Source organism: Cygnus olor, chromosome 4 (assembly GCF_009769625.2).
Source record: "Cygnus olor isolate bCygOlo1 chromosome 4, bCygOlo1.pri.v2, whole genome shotgun sequence".
Taxonomy (NCBI): domain Eukaryota; kingdom Metazoa; phylum Chordata; class Aves; order Anseriformes; family Anatidae; genus Cygnus; species Cygnus olor.
The window spans coordinates 2,773,053-2,795,959 of record NC_049172.1 but is presented as its reverse complement, the minus strand read 5'-3'; the positions used below and the strand labels follow the sequence as shown (position 1 = coordinate 2,795,959).

The following is a 22,907-nucleotide window of genomic DNA, read 5'->3' as shown; positions in this document are numbered from 1 at the left end:
AAATCCTAGTGCTCATTTCAACCATTTTCTTGTCCTTTTTGAATGAGGTTACAAATCCACAAAGTTTAGTGAAGACCTTCTCATCAGAAACCAGCAGATATACTAAGTCAAAGACCAGTACACCTTGCAAGCCACATATAATCCTGTTTTGGTCTACTTGTGTGAGTGGTCTTCTGACTGATACCAGTTATTCCAGAGAGAAGGGGGGAGAGTCCAGGGTTCAGGACAGCTACATCAGCCTGGAAGTGTCCTAATTCAATAGACACATCCTGTGTAAATTTGTCTAAGTCTAGTGATTTTTCAGTGATGATAATACCTCAGTAGGGACAGATAAAATTACAGAAAGTATAAGGTAGATATGCACTCAAATTTTGAAATAATGGGCTCCCAAGGTGTAGTGGTCCAGGGAAATGTGGAACTATAAGAGAGGAAGGAATCTCTTAGGAGAATTTGCTGGCTGAAAATATGGTTTGTTTTGATGTCTGTTGCTATGAGAAGCTTTGTCACTTAACTAGCCAAGTCCAAAATATCTGACTTATGTAGACAGTCAGCTAGCAGATGTAACAGTATTCCAGCTACTAATCTTCTTATACCAGGGTAAGGTAGGAACGTGTATCTTCAGAACTGATATTTGTAACTGATATGGCCCGTGTGCTTACAGAATGGACTCAATGCTCTGCACCTGGCAGCTAAAGAAGGCCATGTGGGACTGGTACAAGAATTATTGGAAAGAGGGTCGGCCGTGGATTCTGCCACTAAGGTAATTCACACACGTCTGTAAGTCTATTCAAAAAAAGAGTAACTCAAATACATGGGAGAAATTTAGAAAAAAATATTAAAGTACAAAATAAGATTATAGTATAAATACTTCATTGATATTCACAGTGCTGTTTCCATTATGGTCTGTGTCTATGTTCTTGGCTGATGCTTCTCAGTTCTGATTGAAAAGGGGAAGATTACTTATACAATCTGTTTGCAGGGGAAGAATTAAAAAAAAAGTGATGCCAAATTTATTATTTCCAATGACAATTGAGTGGATATAGCTTAAAACAGTAGATTTTTTCAAATCTGTGAAAATTGATAAGTGAATATATTGTATCCAGAGATATATGCCCAGTCTTTGCATTAAGTTACTGCCACTGTGTCCCTGTGGGATTCTTTTTTTATGATTGCTGATGTACAGGATCTCCATCAAGGTTGGCACTTGGTCATCAGCTCAAAGTGCTTCTTGCTGAACTTCTTATTTCTGTCACTGATAGAAAAACAGAAGTTCCCTCCTTTCTTCAAAAACATCTTTAAGTCACCCCTCAGTGAAGCTGCTGATAGAACTACCAGCTTCCAGATGGAACTTTGGAGTTTTGCTTTGCTTTTATGAGCCTTAGGCACCTGGTCTTGATTGTTTAATAAAGTAATTTAAAAAGCTGGGGATGGGAGATTGGCCTGGAAAAAATACAAGACTCTTACAAATGCAGCTGTCTACCACGCTGCTGCTGTTTTCGAGAGATGTTTTTTATTATGCACTGCGTCTCTTAACTTGAAGTTAACAACTTTCAAAAATACGCATTTTAATTTTATGCAGATTAGAGAACAGGAAAAAAAAAGGTTTATCTTCCACTTCTAAAAGACTGGTTTCTGTCACTTAAGTTAGATCCTCCTTTTGGGCCTTGTACTAGGAAATCTCATTTTACACATGATTCACAGCTTGAATTTTAGGATTCCTAGACTCCTTTCAGCTGCATTCTACAGGGCATGATCTCTAGAGCTGAATTAAAAAAAACCTGTTAGCCCATATTATACTTTATCTAGAAGTTTGTTCCAAACCCAAATCAAATTCTGTAATTTCACTCAAAAGTTATGTTGGGATGTAAGTGTTGAACAACCACCGAAGAAATCTTCATGGTTGCTGCTACCAGTTCTATCCCTTTGATGGTTATGGAACATCATGAAAATGTAAGGTAAAACTGTACTTAAAAATTTAAGGCCTGCATGCTGGATATTATGAAAGAACTGCTGGTTAAAATGATTCCTAAAGAAGGTAATGTCTTTTGCTTTTTCCCTCTTTATTTATAACAGAAAGGGAATACAGCCCTACACATTGCATCCTTAGCAGGACAAGCTGAAGTTGTCAAAGTTCTGGTTAAGGAAGGAGCCAATATTAATGCACAGTCTCAGGTATGATGCTATTTTCCTTTTTCTTCTAAAAGTTATTTGGTGGAATTTAATGGAGTAGATCTGAGGTGCTAGGCGTTGATTCCAAACTCTTTTGATGCCACACCTGACCTGGTGTTCACTGCTCAGTAAGTAAAATAAAAGTAAATAACAAAATGAAGTTATGTACTCATTGTGTGATATATAAACTCACATTTTTGTTGATTGAAATCTCTTAATAAATTGTTTGTTTCAGAAATCCTGCAAAGTGTAGACATATTACATCATATGTTTTCCTTATATTTGGTGTGCCATAGTGAGGAACATAAATTCTCAGACTTGATTTATAAAATTGTTTTACATGGTTATTTGTGGGCTAGACATTTGCAGATAACTTACTCAGGCTTCTGAACTCATTCTTTCTGGGATCAGATAGAATTTAAGTCAAAAGTTTGGAATGTACATTTGAATTTGGGAAATGCACCTTGTTCTGGTGGGCAAACTAACTGTAAAAAGAGCCTTGTTATTTTCACTGACATGAAGCTTGTCTATTCTTCCAAAATGTACCAGAGAAGGTGGTGATGTTGCCGAGACTGACTGATGGCCAGTTCTTCTCTCTCCAGTTTGGGCAAGGCTGTAGCGGCAGCTGCCTCCCTGCTGTGATTTCAGACCTGTAAACAACGTGCTCGATTTGCAGTGAACAACACACTGCAAAGTAGCTAGATGATGGTTTGTTTTCTGAGCTAACTGTTCCCATCTCCTCAACCCTCCCAAACAGACACACTATTATCACTACGGAGCAATTGGCCAAGTTATCCTTACGCATATTTAAGATGCACGCTATTTCCTCTATTGAGGATTAGGAACAATTTATCAAGTAAATTATTTGGCCAAAGTTTGTAAATTCTTCCTTCTTAACTATGGCAACTGTCTGTAGCTATAGAGAACGGGACATATGGTACAGATGAGGACTATATATGATACAGAAGCTGCCATCTTTATTCCAGCAACATCTTTCTAACTCATCTTGTCTGCTTGTGACATTCTCAGAAATAAATCATTGAGCTAACAGTGTTCCAGTTGAGTTCAAATGCATCATTCAATGATTGCAAATACCATTTTTGCAGTAATGGTGTAAGCTATGACAAGGAGGAAAACAAGTCACACTTCAGGGGTAGATTAATTTCAAATTGAATTTTCCTAGCACTTACTGTCTATAGGCAAAATAATTAAGCTTAATCTTTCTGGGATACATGAGCAGAACAAGAGAGCGATGTGATTAAATGCTGTAGCTTGAAACTACCTTGGTTGAAAAGAAATTGTGGAAACATAGCTGGGCCTGTGTGAGATGCTTTTCTCAGTCCTGTTCTGTAGAGCATTCCCTTATCAATAGGAACACAGCCAAGTTTGTGAAAGGATTTGATTTGTTAGAGTCCATCCTAAGTCTGACCACCTTCACATCTTGCTGGCCCAGACCTGGGAACCTGCTTTTTTCTTTTTTTTCTGTTTGATGTCATCATAAGATGGATGGTATAAAGTAAATGGAGGCCAAGAGATGAACCAATAGGACTATAAAACAAGCAGGTCTGTCTGTACTTTCTTTACATTTTATGACGATAGAAAGAAATTGAAAAGATCTTTAAGATGCCTTCAGTCCAAGATTCTTTGACTTTTTATTCTTAATTTTGCTTTTGCCCCAAAACTGCTGTTAAAGAGCTCTCTCAGGACAACTGTTGGTCAATTACTCTCCATCCTCTACTTACATTAAAGATAAGGAATGCTGTAATTCCATTGCTAAAAAATTTAGGAAACTACTTTCTTAATGAACTTATTCAATGATTTCTGCATTCATTTTTCATCCTTCTCATTGTATAAGAAGATTAGCTGATATATTTAATATTAGGATTTTGAGCATAGTAAGAGAAGTAATGTTAAAATGATACTTTCATGAAGCATCATCCCTCATAAACACTTTTCTTTATGCTTGAAAAAGAAATAAAATTTCCTAAATGTGAAAAACACATTCTGACAGAATTGGAAATTAATTTCACAGATATTATTTTATACGCTATTCTAGTTTTTAAAACATTTATTGTTAGCAGTGAATGTTCTGTGTAATGTGTGCAGACCTGTTAACAGGCATTTGCTACTTCAGTTACCATCCAAGTGGGATCGATTCAACAGATAACAACAGACATTTAGAAGATGGCAGTCGGCAACCTGGCATAAACACTTGTTTTCTGCCTACTGAAATCCATATCTATCTGTCAGGAGTTAGTTTTCAGAATAATGGGGGAGGGATGCAGTATTATGAAGATACTCCACAAAAGGTTTGCAAGTGGGGACATTTTTAGATGTAAAAGAATGCACTCCTAAGGGAAACCTCAAATGGCAAATGTAGACTTGGCATTAATGAACAAAGATGAAGTGAAAGGCTTTGATTAGTGTTTATAAAATGATTATAATTTTTAAATAAAGAGTCATAGCATTTAAAGCGAGTCATTCAGCTTTACGTAACATGGTTTTTTTGCCTACCACTGTAAATTTATAGAGTCCTGGTAGAGCTTTACCATCTCTGGTAGTTGATGATTTTTCTCTGCCAGGAGAAGCATATGCAGAGTGGTAATGTGGGAGTTCTGGTGAAACTCCTAGTTCAGATTCTGCAACGTCTTGCTGTGTGTCTGGATGAGTATAATGAACACTGCTGGCACCTCAGTATTTGTTGTCTAACCTTTGCACCTCGTAGCTGCTGGTGGATGATGCAGATAGCAGTAGAGGGCCTGTACAAGTATGGTGTCAACTGATAGAAGGGATTTTCTCCACTGCTGCTCACTGGTTGCCTCCAGACAGAACAAATTCAAACTGCTGTGATATATCTGCACTGGATTTGTGGCACGTTGCCTTCATTTAAAAAGTCTCATTCACTTGAATTGGAGGGTGACTCCTTAATGCAGTGTGATCCAGCTGCTGGCTTTTGGTTGTGTCCTTCTGGCCTGCTACCCTTTTGCTGAGGAGATAGATTACAGCTGCTTGATTATAGCTCCTTCTGTGCTTGCCATAGAGACCCACAATTAGCCTGACAGAGCTGCCGTTGCTGCCATGAGAGGTGTAAAAGGCCTGTATGGATAGTGGCCTGCCTGAGGTCCCTTTCAGCAGCAGCCAGTTTCTGCGTTGAGCCTTCCTGGCCTGGTCTTCCCACCCCTAGTCCCTGTAGGAGCGGTCTAGGTCGGTGAGATCAGGCGGGATGAGGAGTTCAACACCTCTTGCTGCTGCTGAGGGGGGAAACGCCAGTGGAAGATGTCCCCATGTAGGGGCTGTTCCATCATACAGTTTCCTGGACAAAGCACTGTCAACAGCCCAACAGTAAACAACTGCACACAGAGAAAGAGGTGAATGACCTACCTAGATGTGTCTTCTTCTTGGTAAATGTTGGATGGATGCACTTGGGTAATATCTGTTGATAGTATTCAGCATTTTGAGTAGTATTTGTGTGTCTGTCCTTTCACACACCTGTTCCCAGGTAGCTAAAAATTGGAATACGAATGAATAGATGTTGCCTATAGGATGGGTGGAAAGGATGTATGTTTTTAGTCAGGGCTCTGAGCAGACATCTAAGAATTTGGTTCTAATACTGATTTGCCAGAGACTTCCTGTGGAAGATTAGATTTAAAAGTTATTTCTCTGTCTTTATGCTCTATGAGGATAATGAATCAATCTACTCAAGATTGGATTTACATGCTCAAGAATCACATTCATCATAGGCAATAAATAAGTTTTCTTAAAAAAAGAAAAACAGACTTCAATGTTAATGAAGAGTGGACGTTTGATTTATGATGAGAGTCAAGCGTATGTAACTACAGCTGGTTGAAAAAGATAAATATGAAGTTATACGGAAAAAGGAAAAGAGAATGCCTGAAGAGAATGTGAATACTCAAATACCATTTTTATTTTTTGTCAAGCAATATGGCATTGATAAAAAGAATAAGAGAAAAAATTAATCTTACCAGGCTTAATTAAGAAATTCTGAAATGAGCAAAAATACAAGTTAAAGGCAAAATTTAATTAAAAAAAGAGAAATTATGACTGAAATGCTCAGTTTCTCTTTCCTAGTTTTTATCTCAATTCCATTTTTAAAAATAGATGCTATATTGTCACTCTCAAATCTTTTAGGAACAGTTGTTGGTATTGAGGGTGTATTACATCCTCTCCTTGGTATCTCTGTTATTTCACACTTTATTTTTTTTAGGCCCCTGCTAAATGCCATTTGGTGGTAGTGATTTAATGCCAGTGAAGATACTCAGATTGCTTCATAACTTCCTCTTTAAGGAACTTGGTATCTGTCAAGGTCATTCCCATTTCCAGTGATGAGAATTTGCCATAGTGACAAAATTTATTCTCTGATTATAAACTGATGGATAAGTGAGCATTCTAAACACTAGATTCTTTAGCTTGCAGTTTTCTTTTTCTTTTTACTAGCTAAATTACATAAAAACACTGGCCTTTATCAAAACTTCCCACAAGTGACATCTGAAACGCCACACTGATTTCCCTGTTCCTTGCAACAATGAAATAACAGAATTATCTCAGAAAAGGCTATTAAAAACGTTGCAACCACTGAGATTACAAACCCCATCTGTGCTATTTGAGGCTGTTAAACATTCAGGACTTTGATTTTATGGATTTTGTTTTTTATTAGATTACTTTGCTTTGCCCTTCAGTTTTCTGCTGGCTTTCAGAGCTGTTATTTTGTTCCTCTTCCTGTCTTTTCAGAAATCTGTTCCTTTTGAGCTAATACGTCATCACCACCTATTTTTAGAAAAGTAATTTCTATTTTGATACAAAGCCTAATTGTGATTACTAATTGAATGACTCCACTTTCACCTGTGTGCATATCATTTGAGAGCTGACATCTTCCCTGAGTATGTTTCAGACAAATGCTGAAATGAGGGCAAACCCAGAAATGGCTGAAGAAATGTAGAAGTTACTGGTCCTTTTCAGCAGACCTTTACATAGAACTTGACCAGTGCGCAATTGTTTGGCTCAGTTAGTTGCCTTTTGCTACAAATATTTCTTAAAAAAATATATTTAATGAATGTCTGTAAGACATCCACTTGGTTGACTCTGCTCATGGTTCAGTGATCAGATCTAGATATGCTTCATCAAGTCAGAAATCAATCTCTGCAATTTCTCTTTTTGATTTGACTAATGATTTTTGGTCGTGTAGAGATCTGACCACACACATTCTCTGTTGTCCAGCCCGGTGGTCTCCTCCTTTAACAGCCAGACAATTTCTTTACCCCAAACAACCTGTTACCAGTTTTGCCTGTGCATTAGAACAGCCATCCTTCTCCATAATTCTCCTCTCAGTGAACGTCTACTTTTGCAAGATACTATGAATTCTTATGTTAATTCTTGGTCTTTTTTTCCAGGTGGAAGAAGTGTCACCAAATTTAGTCAGTCCAACCCTTTCCTTTGATGAATTAGTACTTCTCTGTTAGTTTCTCTCAAAGTCAAACTGTATCTATCATCTGACTTATGTATAGGAATCAGAGATGCCTGAGAACTGGAATATTAGTCTCCCAAGTGTGATGACGTCCCTACTGCAATAATCTTAATAACTGAGTCTACCTCTAGGCTTGTTCCCTGCAGCAATAATGTTGAGATATTCTGACCACACATATCGTGTGGAATGTATCTATCCTGACCTTCTCTGTTCCAGGCAAGGTCAAAAAGGTTAGTCTAATATGAAGAGTCGCACCTCATAATACGAAGTGATTCAACAAATGTCAAGGGATTGAGGTACTGTTGTGGTTTAGCCCGGCTGGCAGCCAAACACCACACAGCCGTTCGCTCACCCTCCCCCCTCCCTCTCCGGGATGGGGGAGAGAAACGGGAAAGTGAAGCCTGTGAGTTGAGATAAAGACAGTTTATTAAGACAGGAAAAATAATAACAATAATAATAATAATAATAGTATTAATAATAATAATGTGTACGAAATAAGTGATGCACAATGCAATTGCTCACCACCCGTTGACCGATGCCCAGCCTATCCCTGAGCAGCCGGCCCCCCACCCCGGCTAGCCACCCCTATATATTGTTCAGCGTGATGTCAGATGGTATGGAATACCCCTTTGGCCAGTTTGGGTCAGCTGTCCTGGGTCTGTCCCCTCCCAGCTCCTGCTGCATCCCTAGCCTGCTCGCTAGCAGGACAGAGCGAGAAGCTGAAAAGTCCTTGGCTTGGTGTAAGCACTGCTCTACAACAATTAAAACATCAGCGTGTTATCAGCGCTCTTCTCATCCTAATCCAAAACATAGCACCCTGCCAGCTACTAGGAGGAAAATTAACTCTGTCCTAACTGAAACCAGGACAGGTACAAAGAGCTGAAGAGTAAAAGGCAACAAAAGGAAATAGAATTCACTTCTATTCAGTAACTGTAAGGGAGCTATCATATCCTGCAGTCATCTAAGAAACACTTCCCATCAATTTTAAAACTTCTGCACTTGACCTTAGAAGAAAGTGTGTTCCCTATTAGCTGCTAAGGTTGTGCTTTGACCACTGCTTCATTTAGGGGCCCTGACAAAAGGAGCCTACCTTTTAATCATCAGATTATTTAAAGTGACCCAGATACAGAAGGCAAGGATTAGATAAATCAGTACTCCCCCAAGCTGATCTTGTTATTTAAAAGCCCTCTGGTTTCCTTTCCTCTATATCCTTCTCTAAGCTCGTTGCAAACACATTAGCCAAGAAATATTTTGTGTTTAAATTTGTCCCCATTACCATTGCCAGTTCCCTGTTTCAAAACACAGGAGATGTAGCCATCGTGACCGCTGGAGTATTCTTATCCAGACTATTGGTTGGATTAAAGCAATCCATAGAACAGCACAAAATTTCCCCCCTTAATATGCTTTCCCAAAAATGAGCGATAAGAGAGCTTGTTGAATGTCCATATTCAGTGTTACCAGTGAAGGGAGGATTTAGATGATTGTCAGAGAAGTGATCTGCTTGTCTCTATCAGGATGCCCCAGGATTTGCTTTACCAGGGATTGCTCTCCCTGTAGTTTGTAAAGATAATCTTACCATCAGAATGGACTGTATTTTGCAGAGTATTTGGTAACCTATTATGACAAAAAATGTTAATCCCACCGACAAGGCATTCTGTTTTTTATTGGTATGTTCAGAGAGACAGATTCTTAGCTGGTGTATATCAAGGGGAGTACTTTAGTTGCAGTTCATCATTACTAATGTAATAAAGGATCAGGTCCATTATGCCTTCCCTGGAAAAAAATAGTAAGAATTGCCTTCTGGAGGATTATAAGGATTTTGAGAGACGTAAACAAAAGTAGTACGTTAAGAACAATGAAGGAACGGATACAGTTATTCATCCTTCCTTAAGCTAGTCCAGGTTTCAGCTGCCTGTCTCTTACAGTGATCATCACTTGATGACAACCAACAGTTATTCTTGATCGTGAGGTATGATTTCAGGCAGCCAGTGAGGTGTATTTGAGCGATATGTGTGTGGTTGCAAGACACCAGTGGTGCTTACAGATTTGCAGGAAATTACAGGATAACAGAGAGTAAACATAAGATAATGATTGTTGGTATCAGACTATTAATGTGGGACTTTATCATTTCCCTAATAATTCATATTGTTAAAGGAAAAACAACCCTAGGAGGGTGCCCAGTTTATGATGTCACCCAGAGCAGAAGGAGCGTGGTGATCTAGAAATACAGGACTGGTTGGCTTTCAATAGCTGCTCTGAGGATCAGGAGCTCTTGAAGAACAAGGAGGGTACTGAGCCAGTTTGATATGCGTCTGTGGGGATCCCAGTTGCAGCCCCAAAACAACTGAACTTGTCAGGGTTAGGTTTACAGTTTAAAATAGGCCAAGGGCAATCCCCAACTATTACAGAGAGGTTCAGTAGAGATCTTAGAAGAATCTCAGAACCGCACCTGAGACTTTGTCTCCAAATTCACTGAATTGATCGAATAATTATCAGGTGTACAATAACATAGTATTTAGCCTTTGGTTGAATGAATGCCTATAGAACAATGCTAATATATATGGGATCATAGATTAAAGTAGGGTGGAAGTCACTTTGGAGACCTTCTGGTCCAACCCTTCCACTGTCGACCTGGGCCGAAAGCATGGCCAGATTTGAAGTTACACCCAAGGACGAGGTTAGCTGGGTTTGTTTAGGACTGTGCCCTGTCCATTTTTTGGTATCTACAAGGACAGATTCCTCACCCTCTCTGCACAACCTGTTCCAGTGTTTGACCACCCACCCTGTGAGGAGTTGTTTCTTTTTATCTGTTTGAATTTTTTCTTGCTTCATCTTGGATCTTTTGCCTCTCATCCTTTCACAAAACCCCAGTTCTCTCAGTGTCCTCTCATGTCTCAGGCTTCAACCCCTTTTACCTAAGTCGGTCGCTCCCCACTGTATTTGTTCCAATTTGTCCATGTTTTCCTTGTTCTGATAAGCCCCCAAATGGACATAGCTGCCCAGATGCAGTTTTACAAATGCTTGATAAAGTAGAGTACGTTCTCCCCTCAACCAGCTGCTATATACTGACAGCCTGTTCAGTATTAGTGAGAGGATTTAATATTTATAAGGTCAATATAAGGCAGTCCAGGCCCTTCCTATATCATAAGATGATGCCCTTTATCTTTGTATTGTAGCTGGAGTGGTGGTGTTTTTGAGGCAACTTCTTCTAGAAGAGGCAGGAATATTAATCTCTCCTATTCTGCTTACCTGTATTGGGGTCCTTCTCAGGAGGAACACCATAAGGGGGTGATGTGATATCAACATTTTTGCTATATCATAATGCAGATTTCATCTCTTTTATCTTCAACCTGTTTGAATAGAAATCACAGCATCAGACTTTACTTGGATCACATTTTCAAGATTTTTTAAACAGACATAAGAAATAGCAATGTAATGTAAAGTAAATAATATAAATAAGTAAATAATATAACTAAGTAAAAATGCATATTCTCATGTAATAATGTCCTCCTTCCAGAAGTCAAAATCTGCATTGTGTGTATAGCAAATGGAGATTCTTGTACATCTATATGCACATTACAGATGTGCAGTTTGACCAGTTTTGTATTTCTGGAGTGAGTGCTATTGTCCACTACTGTCACTACAGCTAACTAGATGAATAGCCTGCCATAATGTATGACATGTAAAAAGGTAGCTCGTCTCTAGGAAAAAAAAAAAAAGTTTTACATAAATATCATAATTTCTACCTTGTACTTTGATGGTCTTTAACTAGTAGATTCCACTGATCCAAAGGGAGGTGGTATAAGATCTTGTAATACATGTTTCTCAGCCAACAGTCTGAAAACAAACTGAAAAGGTTTACAACGTCTCTTAATCTATTTTTGTAATTTGCAATCTATTTGGTTTAAGCTCCATAAAAGAAACTAGTACCAGTGGTGCAGGTCAGAACTTCAGACTTCCATTTAAACAAATAGTGTTTTTTTCCAACAAATGATATGATGGAGAGGTGTCCTGTAAGATTTGTTCTTCAAATACACAAACCTTAGGAGCCTGTATAAACCAGCCTATTAGCTGGAAAGGTAAGGGTTTACCAGACCGACATGCCACATTTCACCCAACTGTAATGATGCAATCTGAGACAATAAAGAACAGGAACTTGATTTGTTATCCCCTTATATTTGTGAGAGTGTTAGATATAACTGAGTCAAAACCCAATAAGTACAAACATTTTATTTATGATTTTAGTGCGATATTGTCATCCTTTCAGCCCATAACCATATACATAATATATGTCTGGATATGTATGTTTCCAGAACTGCTTTCACTTTACCACAGATAGAAGGCAAACCCCAAATGCTGTTTTGGATGACTGCCCAGAATTCAAATGCAAGACTTCACCCTAGCTAAGCTGGTCCCTAACCCATGCCCAGTATCAAGGTTATGTTTCCTGGTGCATGACTAATCTATTTTATTCCCATTATTCCCCATCAGCCCAATTCCTATTACAGGCTTCCTCTTCATAAAAATGATACTTTCAAGGCACAGAACATCTTGATTTCTGCCTGGCTGTGTTTCAGACTGTTGTTACTTTCCTGTTCCTGATGGGAAAATCATGATATTTGAAGCTCTAAAATAGAATGCTTGTGCTCTTTAAGTTTGTCACATAAGCTGGAAAGTGGCTTACAGTAAAATGCACTTCCCAGGAGAAGGGTTCTTGGAACTGCAAGGCAACAGGTGGCAGATGTATTAGTATTGCCTGAACCTGCGCTGCAGCTGGGGGTCTGCATGATCTCTCACAAACCAACTTGGTGAGCACCATAAACCCAGACCTTTTTTATTCATGGGCTTTATAGTTATCTCATTGCTGTAGGCATAGAGTGGAAAACACTATTTATATTACTAGAGAATGTGAGACAGCTGAAGAGGTGCTATTTTTTTCTATGTATCCTTCTGCGTCACTGCAGATCCTTTTATTTTTTAATTAGTACAAATTAGTTTTATGGTCTGTCATCTCAAGCAGATAGGTGGTCTGTCATTATTTCTTTTGTTTAACTGCTTGGCCCCAGAATGCAGAATCACCAGCCTCTCTAAGTCCAGTAATTCCAGCCTTTCTCCTCAGTGCTTTTCTCAGCTTTAATTTTTACAGTTTGTGAGACCCTAGTGGCCTCCGAATCTGTGGTGTGTATTGAATGCAAGGATTGTTACCAAAATGATGAGCTAACCCTTGTTAGGGAGTTAGTCTACAGTAGGTCAGAATCCACTGGCCTTCTGTGCCCTTACAGATGTGCCACTTTACACTGAATAGTTCTATGACTGCAAATGCTTACATCTAATCTGTGCATCACCCTGTTTACTAGCACTTACCAGCTTTGTTAATGAAGGAAAAGATACCCCTAGAAACTGAATGTATACTAATGTGCTGTGTCCTGCTCATTTTGAAACGCTCTGTCCGAAAACAAAAGGTACTTTCATCAATAACATATCCACAGTATTTAATTTAGCTAGTTGCTGATGTATCCAAAAGATGCTTTTACTGGCTGTCTCTCTTGTAAGGTGGATTCAGGACAAAACAAAAATTCCCTCCATGAAGTAGACACCAGTCACAGCAGTGCAGTCAGAAGGTACAGGAGGACAAGAGGTGAACAGAGCACATGTTCCTCCCGAATCTCTCAGGTTTGAACCACATGTGAAGCTGAAGCAAATTACTTCTCTTAGGACTAGGAAAGAACCTTGAATTGAATTATGCTTCTCAAAGGCGTAATCTGTTTTCTCACTGGTAGTGGTTCAGTGCTTCTCCGTATGGTGGGAGTAGAATCAAACTCAGTGCTAGGAGGCTTGAGGAGAATAAACAGACAAATATCAAACTGTCATCTGAGTTGTGCAACGGGACATTTTACACAAACAGATCTTATGATAAAGTATTTAGAGGTAAAAGCAAGCAATGCTCAGGTAGTACGAGTCACACATCAGTAATATTGATCTGAAGGCTTGGTAGGTGCTACAGGCTTACTGGAGAAAAAAAGTGATGTAGTTTTCTAGGAGTTTTAGATATTTTCAACTTGTGAAAGCCTGCTGAAATATTTCAGTCTAAGTATAGTTGCTTACTGCGAGAAAATCATTCTGAAAGTTTTTAATGCATATGTAATTATACCGTTAATATTTAGAGTTACTGCCATATCACACTTCTGGATTCTGATGTAAGCTAACAAAAAAACCCAGACTGTTAAAAGTTAAAGTAGTTACCTTGATCTATCCTTAATTCACCCTTTTAGGCAGAGAATCTCTCCTGCTAAGATAAAATCCTCTTACGGAGCGTATATTTTTAGACTGGCTGGCAATAATGCTCTGGCCATAATGCACAACAAAGTTCTCACAATTCCAATATTGTTGATTCTTTCATGAAGGTTTTTGCTACCAGTTTCTTGGTATTATTCAAGGTGTGTATACCAAATTCAGTTTGCAGTGTTGCGTTTATTTGTAACTCACATATTTTGTGGATTAAAATTAATTAATTGCTTGAATTGTTAGAGGATTTTTCACTGAATCACAGAATGGCTGAGGTTGGAAGAGGATTCATGTGGTCCAGACCACCGGCTCGAGCAGGGCTACGTAGAGTAGGCTGTCCAGGACCATGTCCAGGAGACTTTTAGAAAAAAAAAAAAGTTTCCTGATGGTCAGAGAGGACCTCCTGTGCTCCAGTTTGTTCCCATTGCCTCTTGTCCTTTTTCTTGTTTCTTGTCATTTCCAATGCATAACGTTGTCCTACTTGAGAAGGGAGAATAGCCTTTGCTGGAGTGGTTATTTCCTCTCCCGTGGATATTATTGGAGACAGAGAGAGAGAAGCAGCTAGTGAAGGTAGAGTTACCTTCTTCTAACTGCTAAGGTGGGATGTAGATGTCACTTGTTTAGTCTAATGTCTGTGGAAGAATGAGGAAACAAGGGGGATGAGTTGTATGCCACTGAATAAAGATTTAAGTCAAGGTCTTGCCATTTTTGTTTAAGTTAAGCAATATTTTGAAGAGTAGAAAAATCCTGTAAGTTACTGAAATTTAAAGACTCGAGCAATGATCGTGATCTTACTGCGTAAAATGCTATGACCATTAATCAGAACATTTCATTACCTGGGTGTGCTGTTTCATGAGTAATCTAACCTTGTCTCACCCTTGTCTCGTTCTTATCTCATCCTTTGTGCCACTATCTGTTTCTTTGTGGGACTGGCTAAGAGTGGAAAGAGAAGGAGGCACAGGAAGAAAGGTAGAATGAATTTCACAAAGGCTTCTCTCAGGTTAGTTCAAGTGCCAGGCCCTATGAAGGAAACTCTAGAGTAACCCAGAGGAAACTGAGCTTTTACATGTGCAGTATGTTGTGCACAGGATCTTTTCTAAATGTTGCTTGAGAAGTACGCTTGCAGAATTGTAGTAAAGGTTACAAGAAAATGCCTAACTACTTTGGTTTTAATTTGTGACGTTGATTTTCATTTCATTGATGTGAAGCAAAATTGGGGGAAAAAAGATAACGAAAACCTCAACCAAAAGCCCACGTGGTAAGATGGAGAGGCAGAGGAGGCAACTTGTCTGGGTGGGGCAATCTGCTGTGTTGGCCCTCTGCTTAGTAATAACATCTTGAAGAGTAAGTAGGAATGAGCATTTTACTGTGTGTAAATAATTGCGTTAGATGTCAGCTGTCTTGTCTTCCTCAGTAACCTCGATGATCTTCTAATACAGTTCTTAAACAGTTCTTAGAGGCTTTTGAGGTAAAATAGGTATGTTCATTTGGGTTTATATTAGCTATTACATCACAAGACGTGTTGCTAACTCTCATATCATCTTAAAAAAGACAAACTAAGGGAAGAAAATTTATCTATTTTCTTTATTTTCCTCATTAGCATGCATATAGGTATATATGGATATATATATGCCGTATGATATATATATATTATATAGACACTAAAGGCTACATCTTCATGGACAAGTGTGGGTAGGCTAGTCATTCAAAAGGACTGGCTACTAAACACAATTTAGAAGATGTGTACTCCTGATCATTTGGTACTGCCCACAAAGGATGAGATTCCTTGAAAGCCTGCCCTAAAATACAGCTAAGCCAGGCTATGGAACTGTTTGTGTGATTTTCTAAATGCTCTAATAATCTCTCTGCTTCTTCAGACTGTGTTCTTCATTAGGGCTTGGGCAAAATTTAACGGTACAAATTCTGAGTCATATAAAGACTCGCCAATTTGCATTAATAGCTTGAAGAATCATTGAGAGCTACTCATTTTCTCAAATTAGCAAGTAAATCAGTGAATGTAGTAGAAAGAATGGAGTATGGAATATACTCTACTTATTTAGCATTAATTTCTCATAATAACTTTATATTATGGCAGTAAACATCTTGCAGTATATATTTTTGAGGATAATGAAATCTGAGTACTCTGTCCTCACTACAAATACTCTGATGAAATCATTGTTTGAAAGTGAATGTTATATATCATTACAAAATTATTTTCTATTTTTCAGATGATGTACCAAATCTAAACATAGAGTCACAGTATAAGTACACAGCCAGGCTTTCAGAAATACCAAAAGGAAGTGCATTTCTCCTTTTCCCTGTCACATTTATCTGCTACAGTCAGTATTTTTACATCAATTCTAGAATGTGTTCATACAACATGGAATTATAAACTGAAGAAATATTTATTGAAATAAGGATGTTTTTTCCCCTTCAAGGCCCAGTAAACCCTCTATGTCTCTTTTCATATAGTAAAACAAGAGGGGAGAGGTCAGTCTCTTCTGCAACACATCCATAGAGCATCATTAACTGGAATGCTTTGGATTCAGTAGAAAACTTTGGGTAATGAAACAAGTCTAGGGAAAATGTTTTTTTTTTTTTCAACTTGCAGAGGTTTGAGCTCTAGAGCTTTGAGCTATCTCTAAAGCAGAACAGAGCAACCAAGTACCGTTATATAGCTCTTTGAAGCTAAAAGATGAGAAACTGGGAAGGGGATTTTAGATGCAAGAAGTAAATAGAATGGAGGAAAGGATATGCTTCTGTTGTTTTGGGCATTTCCATTTAACTGCAGGACTGGCTGACAAAGACACTTGCTGTGTAGCAGACAGACAGACAGACGCATCGTAGCCTGTCAGAGATGGGAGGAGACGTGGAAGTCCTGGGGTCCAGAAGACAAGTGAGAAGGAAGAGCTCCAGCAGGGCTAACAGGCGATCCCACTGGGCAGAGCTCTGCCAAGGAGAGTGGTAATACTGGGAATCTCCTAAAATAGAAGTCTCTGGCCAAGAGCCAGAAGCGTTGAGGTCAGGAACACTGCAATTAGAATCTCTGAAACCAGTTCTTCACTGAGAAAGCAAACTTCACCCTGGCAGTGGAAAAAAATGGGCTTAACCTTGCCAGGGGAAGCTTCTCAGTATGTCTGGTATAGTTAGTTTTGCAAATAAACCTCAGCAGCTCTAACAATTTCCAAAATAAGCCAACTTTTAAGGAAAAATATATGATAATTTTAAACTATAAATAAAGCTTGAAGATGAAAAAAGGCTAGGAGTGCAAGTACTTCCTTACCCACATTTGCTGTAGTTACAGGTATGGTTATATGAGGAGAATATCCTTGATCTAATGGGCAGTCTCTGGAACAGTCTTGGGACTGGGTGGAAAAGTGTTTAGTGCTTGTAAACGATAATGAAGTCTTATATGTATTGTTTATGGTGTCCTAACCCAGGATTTATTGTCCCAGTCCTGTTGCAGAACTAGGGACTTTTTAAGGGGGCTTAACTAGGGACTTTTTTAAGATTTAAAACAAACCTCAAAGCTTGTAAGCAAATTGATTTGCTTTGGCTTGAAAATTCTCATATTCCTCACGTTTATATTAGTGTGGTTGTGCTCCTTGCATTCATCCATGCAGTGTTGTTCAGTGTTAGAAGGATGTTACAAATGGTACATATCACCATTTAAAAAATGCTACATTATACTTTGATATTAAAATACTGATCAAGGGTGTGGAAAATTACTGGTAGTTCTAGCTAAATAGAATGCCACTTTGTTTCTTTCCAGTGTGGGAAGGAAAGCAAAAGCAATGAACCAGCTTGGTTACCTGCAGCGTTCTCTGTGCTCTTCAGTCCTCGCACAATCGGAAACAAGCCGATCTGTTCCCAGTTCCCACTGCCAGCTCACGCCCTCAGCTCGGCAGTCCTCTGTGCCTTCCTCGTTACATGCTGAACATCATTCCTTCATTTTACACTCTGATGAGATCTCATTTTCTCCCCCCCTGTTAAAGGGCTGTGTGCGGAGCGGCCAGGAGACCACCGTGCACCCAGGCTTGGTGGCCTCCCAGCCACAAGGGTGGATGTGGAAGAGGCTGGCTTGTGGGCCTCCTTCGGGCCTCCTTCGTGCTTCCCGTTTGCTGCCAGTGATTTGGGGGATGGAAGCCACCCATCAAAATGCAACTGACCTGTTAAGAGGCTTTTCTTGATGTCTAACCTGAATTTTCTCTGCTGCAACCTTAGTAAGCTGTGCACTTTCCTATTTGTTTTAGCATGTGTGAACACGCAGAGCAAATCTTTCCCTTCCTCTTTGAACACTTGTCATTTTCCTTTCAGTTTTCCTTTTCTAGACCAAATAACACCAATTACTTCAGCCTTTTCTCAAAGAAAAATAACTTCCCCAGGGGGATGTATTTTAATTTTACAACAGTGCAATGATTGTCTGTATTACAGCAGAATGAGCTCAGTGACTCTGTGGCAAGCCACTGCGACCTTTGGGTCCTTTTTTGCAGAATTCTTCTCTAACTCATCATTCTCTGTTTGCACAGTTTGTTATTCCTGCCAAAGCTTTGCAACTTGTATTCGTCCTTACTAAATTACATTTCCAGCCCTTTTCTCCAAGGTAACAGGAACCTTTCAAATTATGTTCTTCTTGGGTTGTGTACTTGCAGAACACCTTGTTCATGCTGTCTGCAGCTGTAATATGAACACTCAGTTCCATGCTTCAAGTCATTCCTGAGAATATTGGATAATACCTGCCAAAGACAGACCTGTGTGCAAAGCCACTCAAAATACACCACATGATTTTGGCATTAAACTGCTGTTGACTGTTGTCAGGGTGCAATTTTTTAACTATATGTCCCAAGATTTTTAATGAAAATACTAGACTGATATGTCAAAGTAATATTAAAAAACCTGCTGCAACATATATGATATATGTCATGTGACATATACAACATATATAAAATTGACCGGAGCAATCTTCTACTTTTGTAATGTAAATGGGGGTTGTAAATACATCAGTTCTGCAATCAACTGTATTACCTACTGACAGAAAAATGAGATTTCATTTCATTAGGAAATTACTGGAGTGTTTCCATAGCAAGTTTGCTAGAAATAATAATATTGGCTTCTCTGAAACAATGTTCTTAGTTATCACAGTATTTGTGTTAATTCGTATTGCTCGTATAAATGCACAAGTCTGTAATTTATTGTGACAGCATTTAAGATTTATAAAAAAAAAAAAAAAAAGAATTGCATATTTGAAGTCTTGTTTATGGGTTGTGTTCTAGCTAAAAGTGCCACTCCAGGACAGAAGAACATTTTCACAAATATAGGTGATTATGTCCTCTTATCTTACATGGTAGTTTGCAGAATATTGAAGAATTTTCCAAGGTCTCTTTAACAATTCTAAAAAATTTCATAAGAAAGTTATCAGGCAGATAGCTCACTTCCATGCCTTCCTTTCATATGGATTTTGTAGATAATTAATTACAATTCTTTGCATTAAAGTATCTTAAAGAGAAGAAAGGGAAGTATTTTAAAGGGAAGAAAATGTGTTTCTAATGAATTTGCATGAAGTTTGACTAACCTGGAAGAATTTTTTGATATTACTGTATTATTCAGAGCACATTCATATAAGAATTCCAGGGCATGTTAAAGAATGTTTATAATTATATGCTAGACAAACATAGTGTATGGTCAGAAATGCGGCTGTTATTCTGCAAGGTTGAGTTCCTTTATGTTTGATGATTTGCAATGTTTTATGTATTACAAAATTTTACATAGTATGTTAAGCCTTTGTTATCTCTGCTCAGCTTGTCATGAGATACGGACTTTATGGTCTCCAGGGGATGATGTCTGTGGTTAAGTTAATGTAATAAATGGAAGAAACTTTTGCTTTCCTGTCATCTTTCATACGACTTTATTGCCAGCTTTACAGTCCCTGAGCCATTATCAGCAAGGAATACCGATATTAATAATGAGTGTGTCCATTGTTTTCAGAAAATATGTCAAAAGAAAATGAGTGTGAAAGCATGTAGAGTTGTGTAGGTTTAAATGACATTAAACATTACCATATTATACTAAAAATACTTAGTTGTTCTACTTACATACTTAAAATGCTTCAGTTAAAAAAGCATAAATACATTTTTAGTGTTATAGTTACTTGTATTTCAGTATTATTGGTATATTCTGTTTCTTTTTACAGTATTTTCTCATGTGTTCTCTTTAGAATGGCTTCACTCCATTATACATGGCAGCTCAAGAGAACCACATTGAAGTGGTGAAATATCTCCTGGAGAATGGAGCCAACCAAAGCACAGCTACTGAGGTGACGTATATATATATATTTTTATACACACTCTTATTTTCCTTTGCCTTTATATTCAGATTGCTTAGAAGATTTTCAAATGGAGTATTTTCAGAATTTTTGCCCATTCATTTCACTGAGTTGTACTTATGAATGTTAATGCTTTTTTTCAAAACACACAGACAAACTGTTCTGGAAGTGGTGAGGAGTCAAGGGATGAAATCCAGCCCGAATCGTTTGACAGCAAAACATCCACTGACTTTAGTGAGCCCAGGATTTTCACCTTTAGTTTGTGCCCATTTCTCCTATCACGTTCTCAGAGACATTTCTGAAAAATGAATGAGACTTTGGAAAGTGATCCCAAGCGAACCTCTGTAGAAATTACAGGAGGATAAGGTGGCCTCAGTGAAATGCTATTGTAAGGGCAGTAAAGTGAAGAGTGGATAGATTATAGGCTAAGTGAAGAGGTACATGCAGCATTTCATTTGAATAGACGTATGTCTCTGTAACATATTTACATCTCTGACAAAGTCCATGAAAACTCAAGCATCTAGAAGTGCCATCACCTGAGCAACATGGCTATCTTTGTGCTCCATTTGCATAGTAACATCAAGGCAAATATCAGTAAATAGATTATTTTAACATGCATCTCCCACTCTTGTCTGTAGAGGGGGGTTCTCCTGAGGAAATTAAATGACTAACAAGAATTGCAGCAATGAGCTCACCAGGCAATGTGCTGTTTTCTCCTCAGACAGTTTACTTCTAGCACTAAACCATGTGGGTGTAAATATGCAAAAGGATGGTATTCATTGCTAGGGTCTGGATTTCACTGCGGTGCTGTAAACCTGCAGTAACTTCAGAGCAAGCAAAGCAGATAGCAGTGGAAAAGAGATGAGTCTCCATCTCAAGAGAAACTGAATCACAACTTCCTTTTGCAAATGACAGGATCTCAGGGCAATGGGGAAGACTTCTAGATAATGAAGACTGTGCTCACTTGATTTCCTGTTGCTCTCTTTCTGCCAAATCTTGTTTTGCTCTCAGCCAAGAGAACAAGTGACCAGGCTCAGTGCTACAAAGTCTGTTGGCTTCATGTTTGCTCTGTAGATAGGATATGCAATGTGAAATAGTAATAGGAAAGTTCCTCCCTTGACAAAGAGCTTTTGCTCATGTCTATTTATTTTCCCTAGTCTGTATAGAAACTTACCCACTCTGGATTACCTTCACAAATGGATGAATTAAAAATGATGTTGCATGTATACTTGCTTTTCTTTTCTTTAAATTGAACTGCTGGCCTTAACAGCTGCTTTACTATCCCTTCTTTCAATGGATACTATACCATTTGATGACAGCTCCTAAAATAATCCTCTTGTGGCCTGCATACATGGAGATCACGTTACCCTGCGGCTTTCTGAAATATGAAACGCTGTGTGATAGTCAGGCAACTTGGCAGAAACACCCTCTGCGAACGAGTTGCAGTGGATCTTTGGCTCTCTGAGAGCCCAGCCTGGATTCAGTGTGCAGTCACCTGCTTGCAGTCTTGCAGTGAATAACTTTTACTAACTGTGATCAGGAGCACTGGAAATTCATTCATTAATTTACAGGTACCGTGAGGCTGATATGGTTATAATTAATGTGGCTTCTACTTGAACACAGACTTCAAGTCATCACTGTAACTCATACTATACTCTAATTCTGTTAAAAAGATAAATAAATAATAAAAGGAGGCAGGGGAGGAGAAAAGCCAGCTGAACCCCCACTCAGAACCTGAGTCCAAGTCTGTCTTCTCTCATCGGAAAGGTCAGATCTCACTTTTGTGGCCTGGACAGTAAAGCCTGTCTATCCCTTTATCACTTACTTAGACAAGTTTTGGTTTCAGATCTTGCTCAGGTGATGGTTTCAGTGATGTGAGTATAACTGAAGGATGGACTGAACTACTCTCTGCTTTCATATGTGCCCAGAATTTAGTTTCACAAACAGAATGAAGAAATGATACATTAAATAAGGTGGGATAGCAGCCTGAACTGAGGATGCCACCACAGTACATGGGAAAGACATTGTTTGGCCTCAAAGATTTTTCTCATGTTGGGAGATGGGGAAATGAAATGCTTTCTCAGGGCTCCTGCTAGCCATGCTTTCCACAAGTAATAGGAGAGAATGCAGAAAGGGCTGGGGCCTTTTAGAGAAAGATGGAAGATAATGCAGGGAAAATCAAATGGTTTATCTTGTCTTTGAAGCTTTGAAGCTAGCACCGCCTTTGGATATACTTTGTTTCCTCTATTTCATTTCCTTGCATTTTTATATATGTTTAGGTACAAAATGAGAATCAGGATGAGCTCAGTTTCATTGGGCCCTCTAATCCAGGATTTGTTCTCATGTTTCCAGAGGCAAAAGGAAAATGCATTAAGCCATTTCAACACCTAATGTGGCCCCAATCTCAGAATTATCTTTACAGTTCAGCTGTTTCATCAGCTGTTCACCAGTTTTTAATTCACTGTACAGAATTTAATCTCTATTACAGAAAGAAACTATAATAGCATAGCTGTTGCAACGCACCTACCCACAGTTCAACGCAAAAGGGAGTGAATGTTATTAAGTTACTAGGGGGAAAAATTGCTTTGGCAATTCCTCAGATGTTTTTTTCAGCATATGTTGGCTCTCATTCCTTCCTAAGTCATCCTT

General features: G+C 38.6%; 1 protein-coding gene across 1 annotated transcript in view; it reads left to right on the top strand.

Annotated features, from left to right (window-relative positions):
• ANK2 (ankyrin 2) overlaps positions 1-22,907 on the top strand; it is a 166,016-nt gene that overhangs the window by 26,880 nt on the left and 116,229 nt on the right. The window contains 3 exon segments of the mRNA XM_040554653.1: positions 662-760; positions 2,074-2,172; positions 20,151-20,249. Of these exon segments, the coding sequence (XP_040410587.1) occupies positions 662-760; positions 2,074-2,172; positions 20,151-20,249 (297 nt within the window).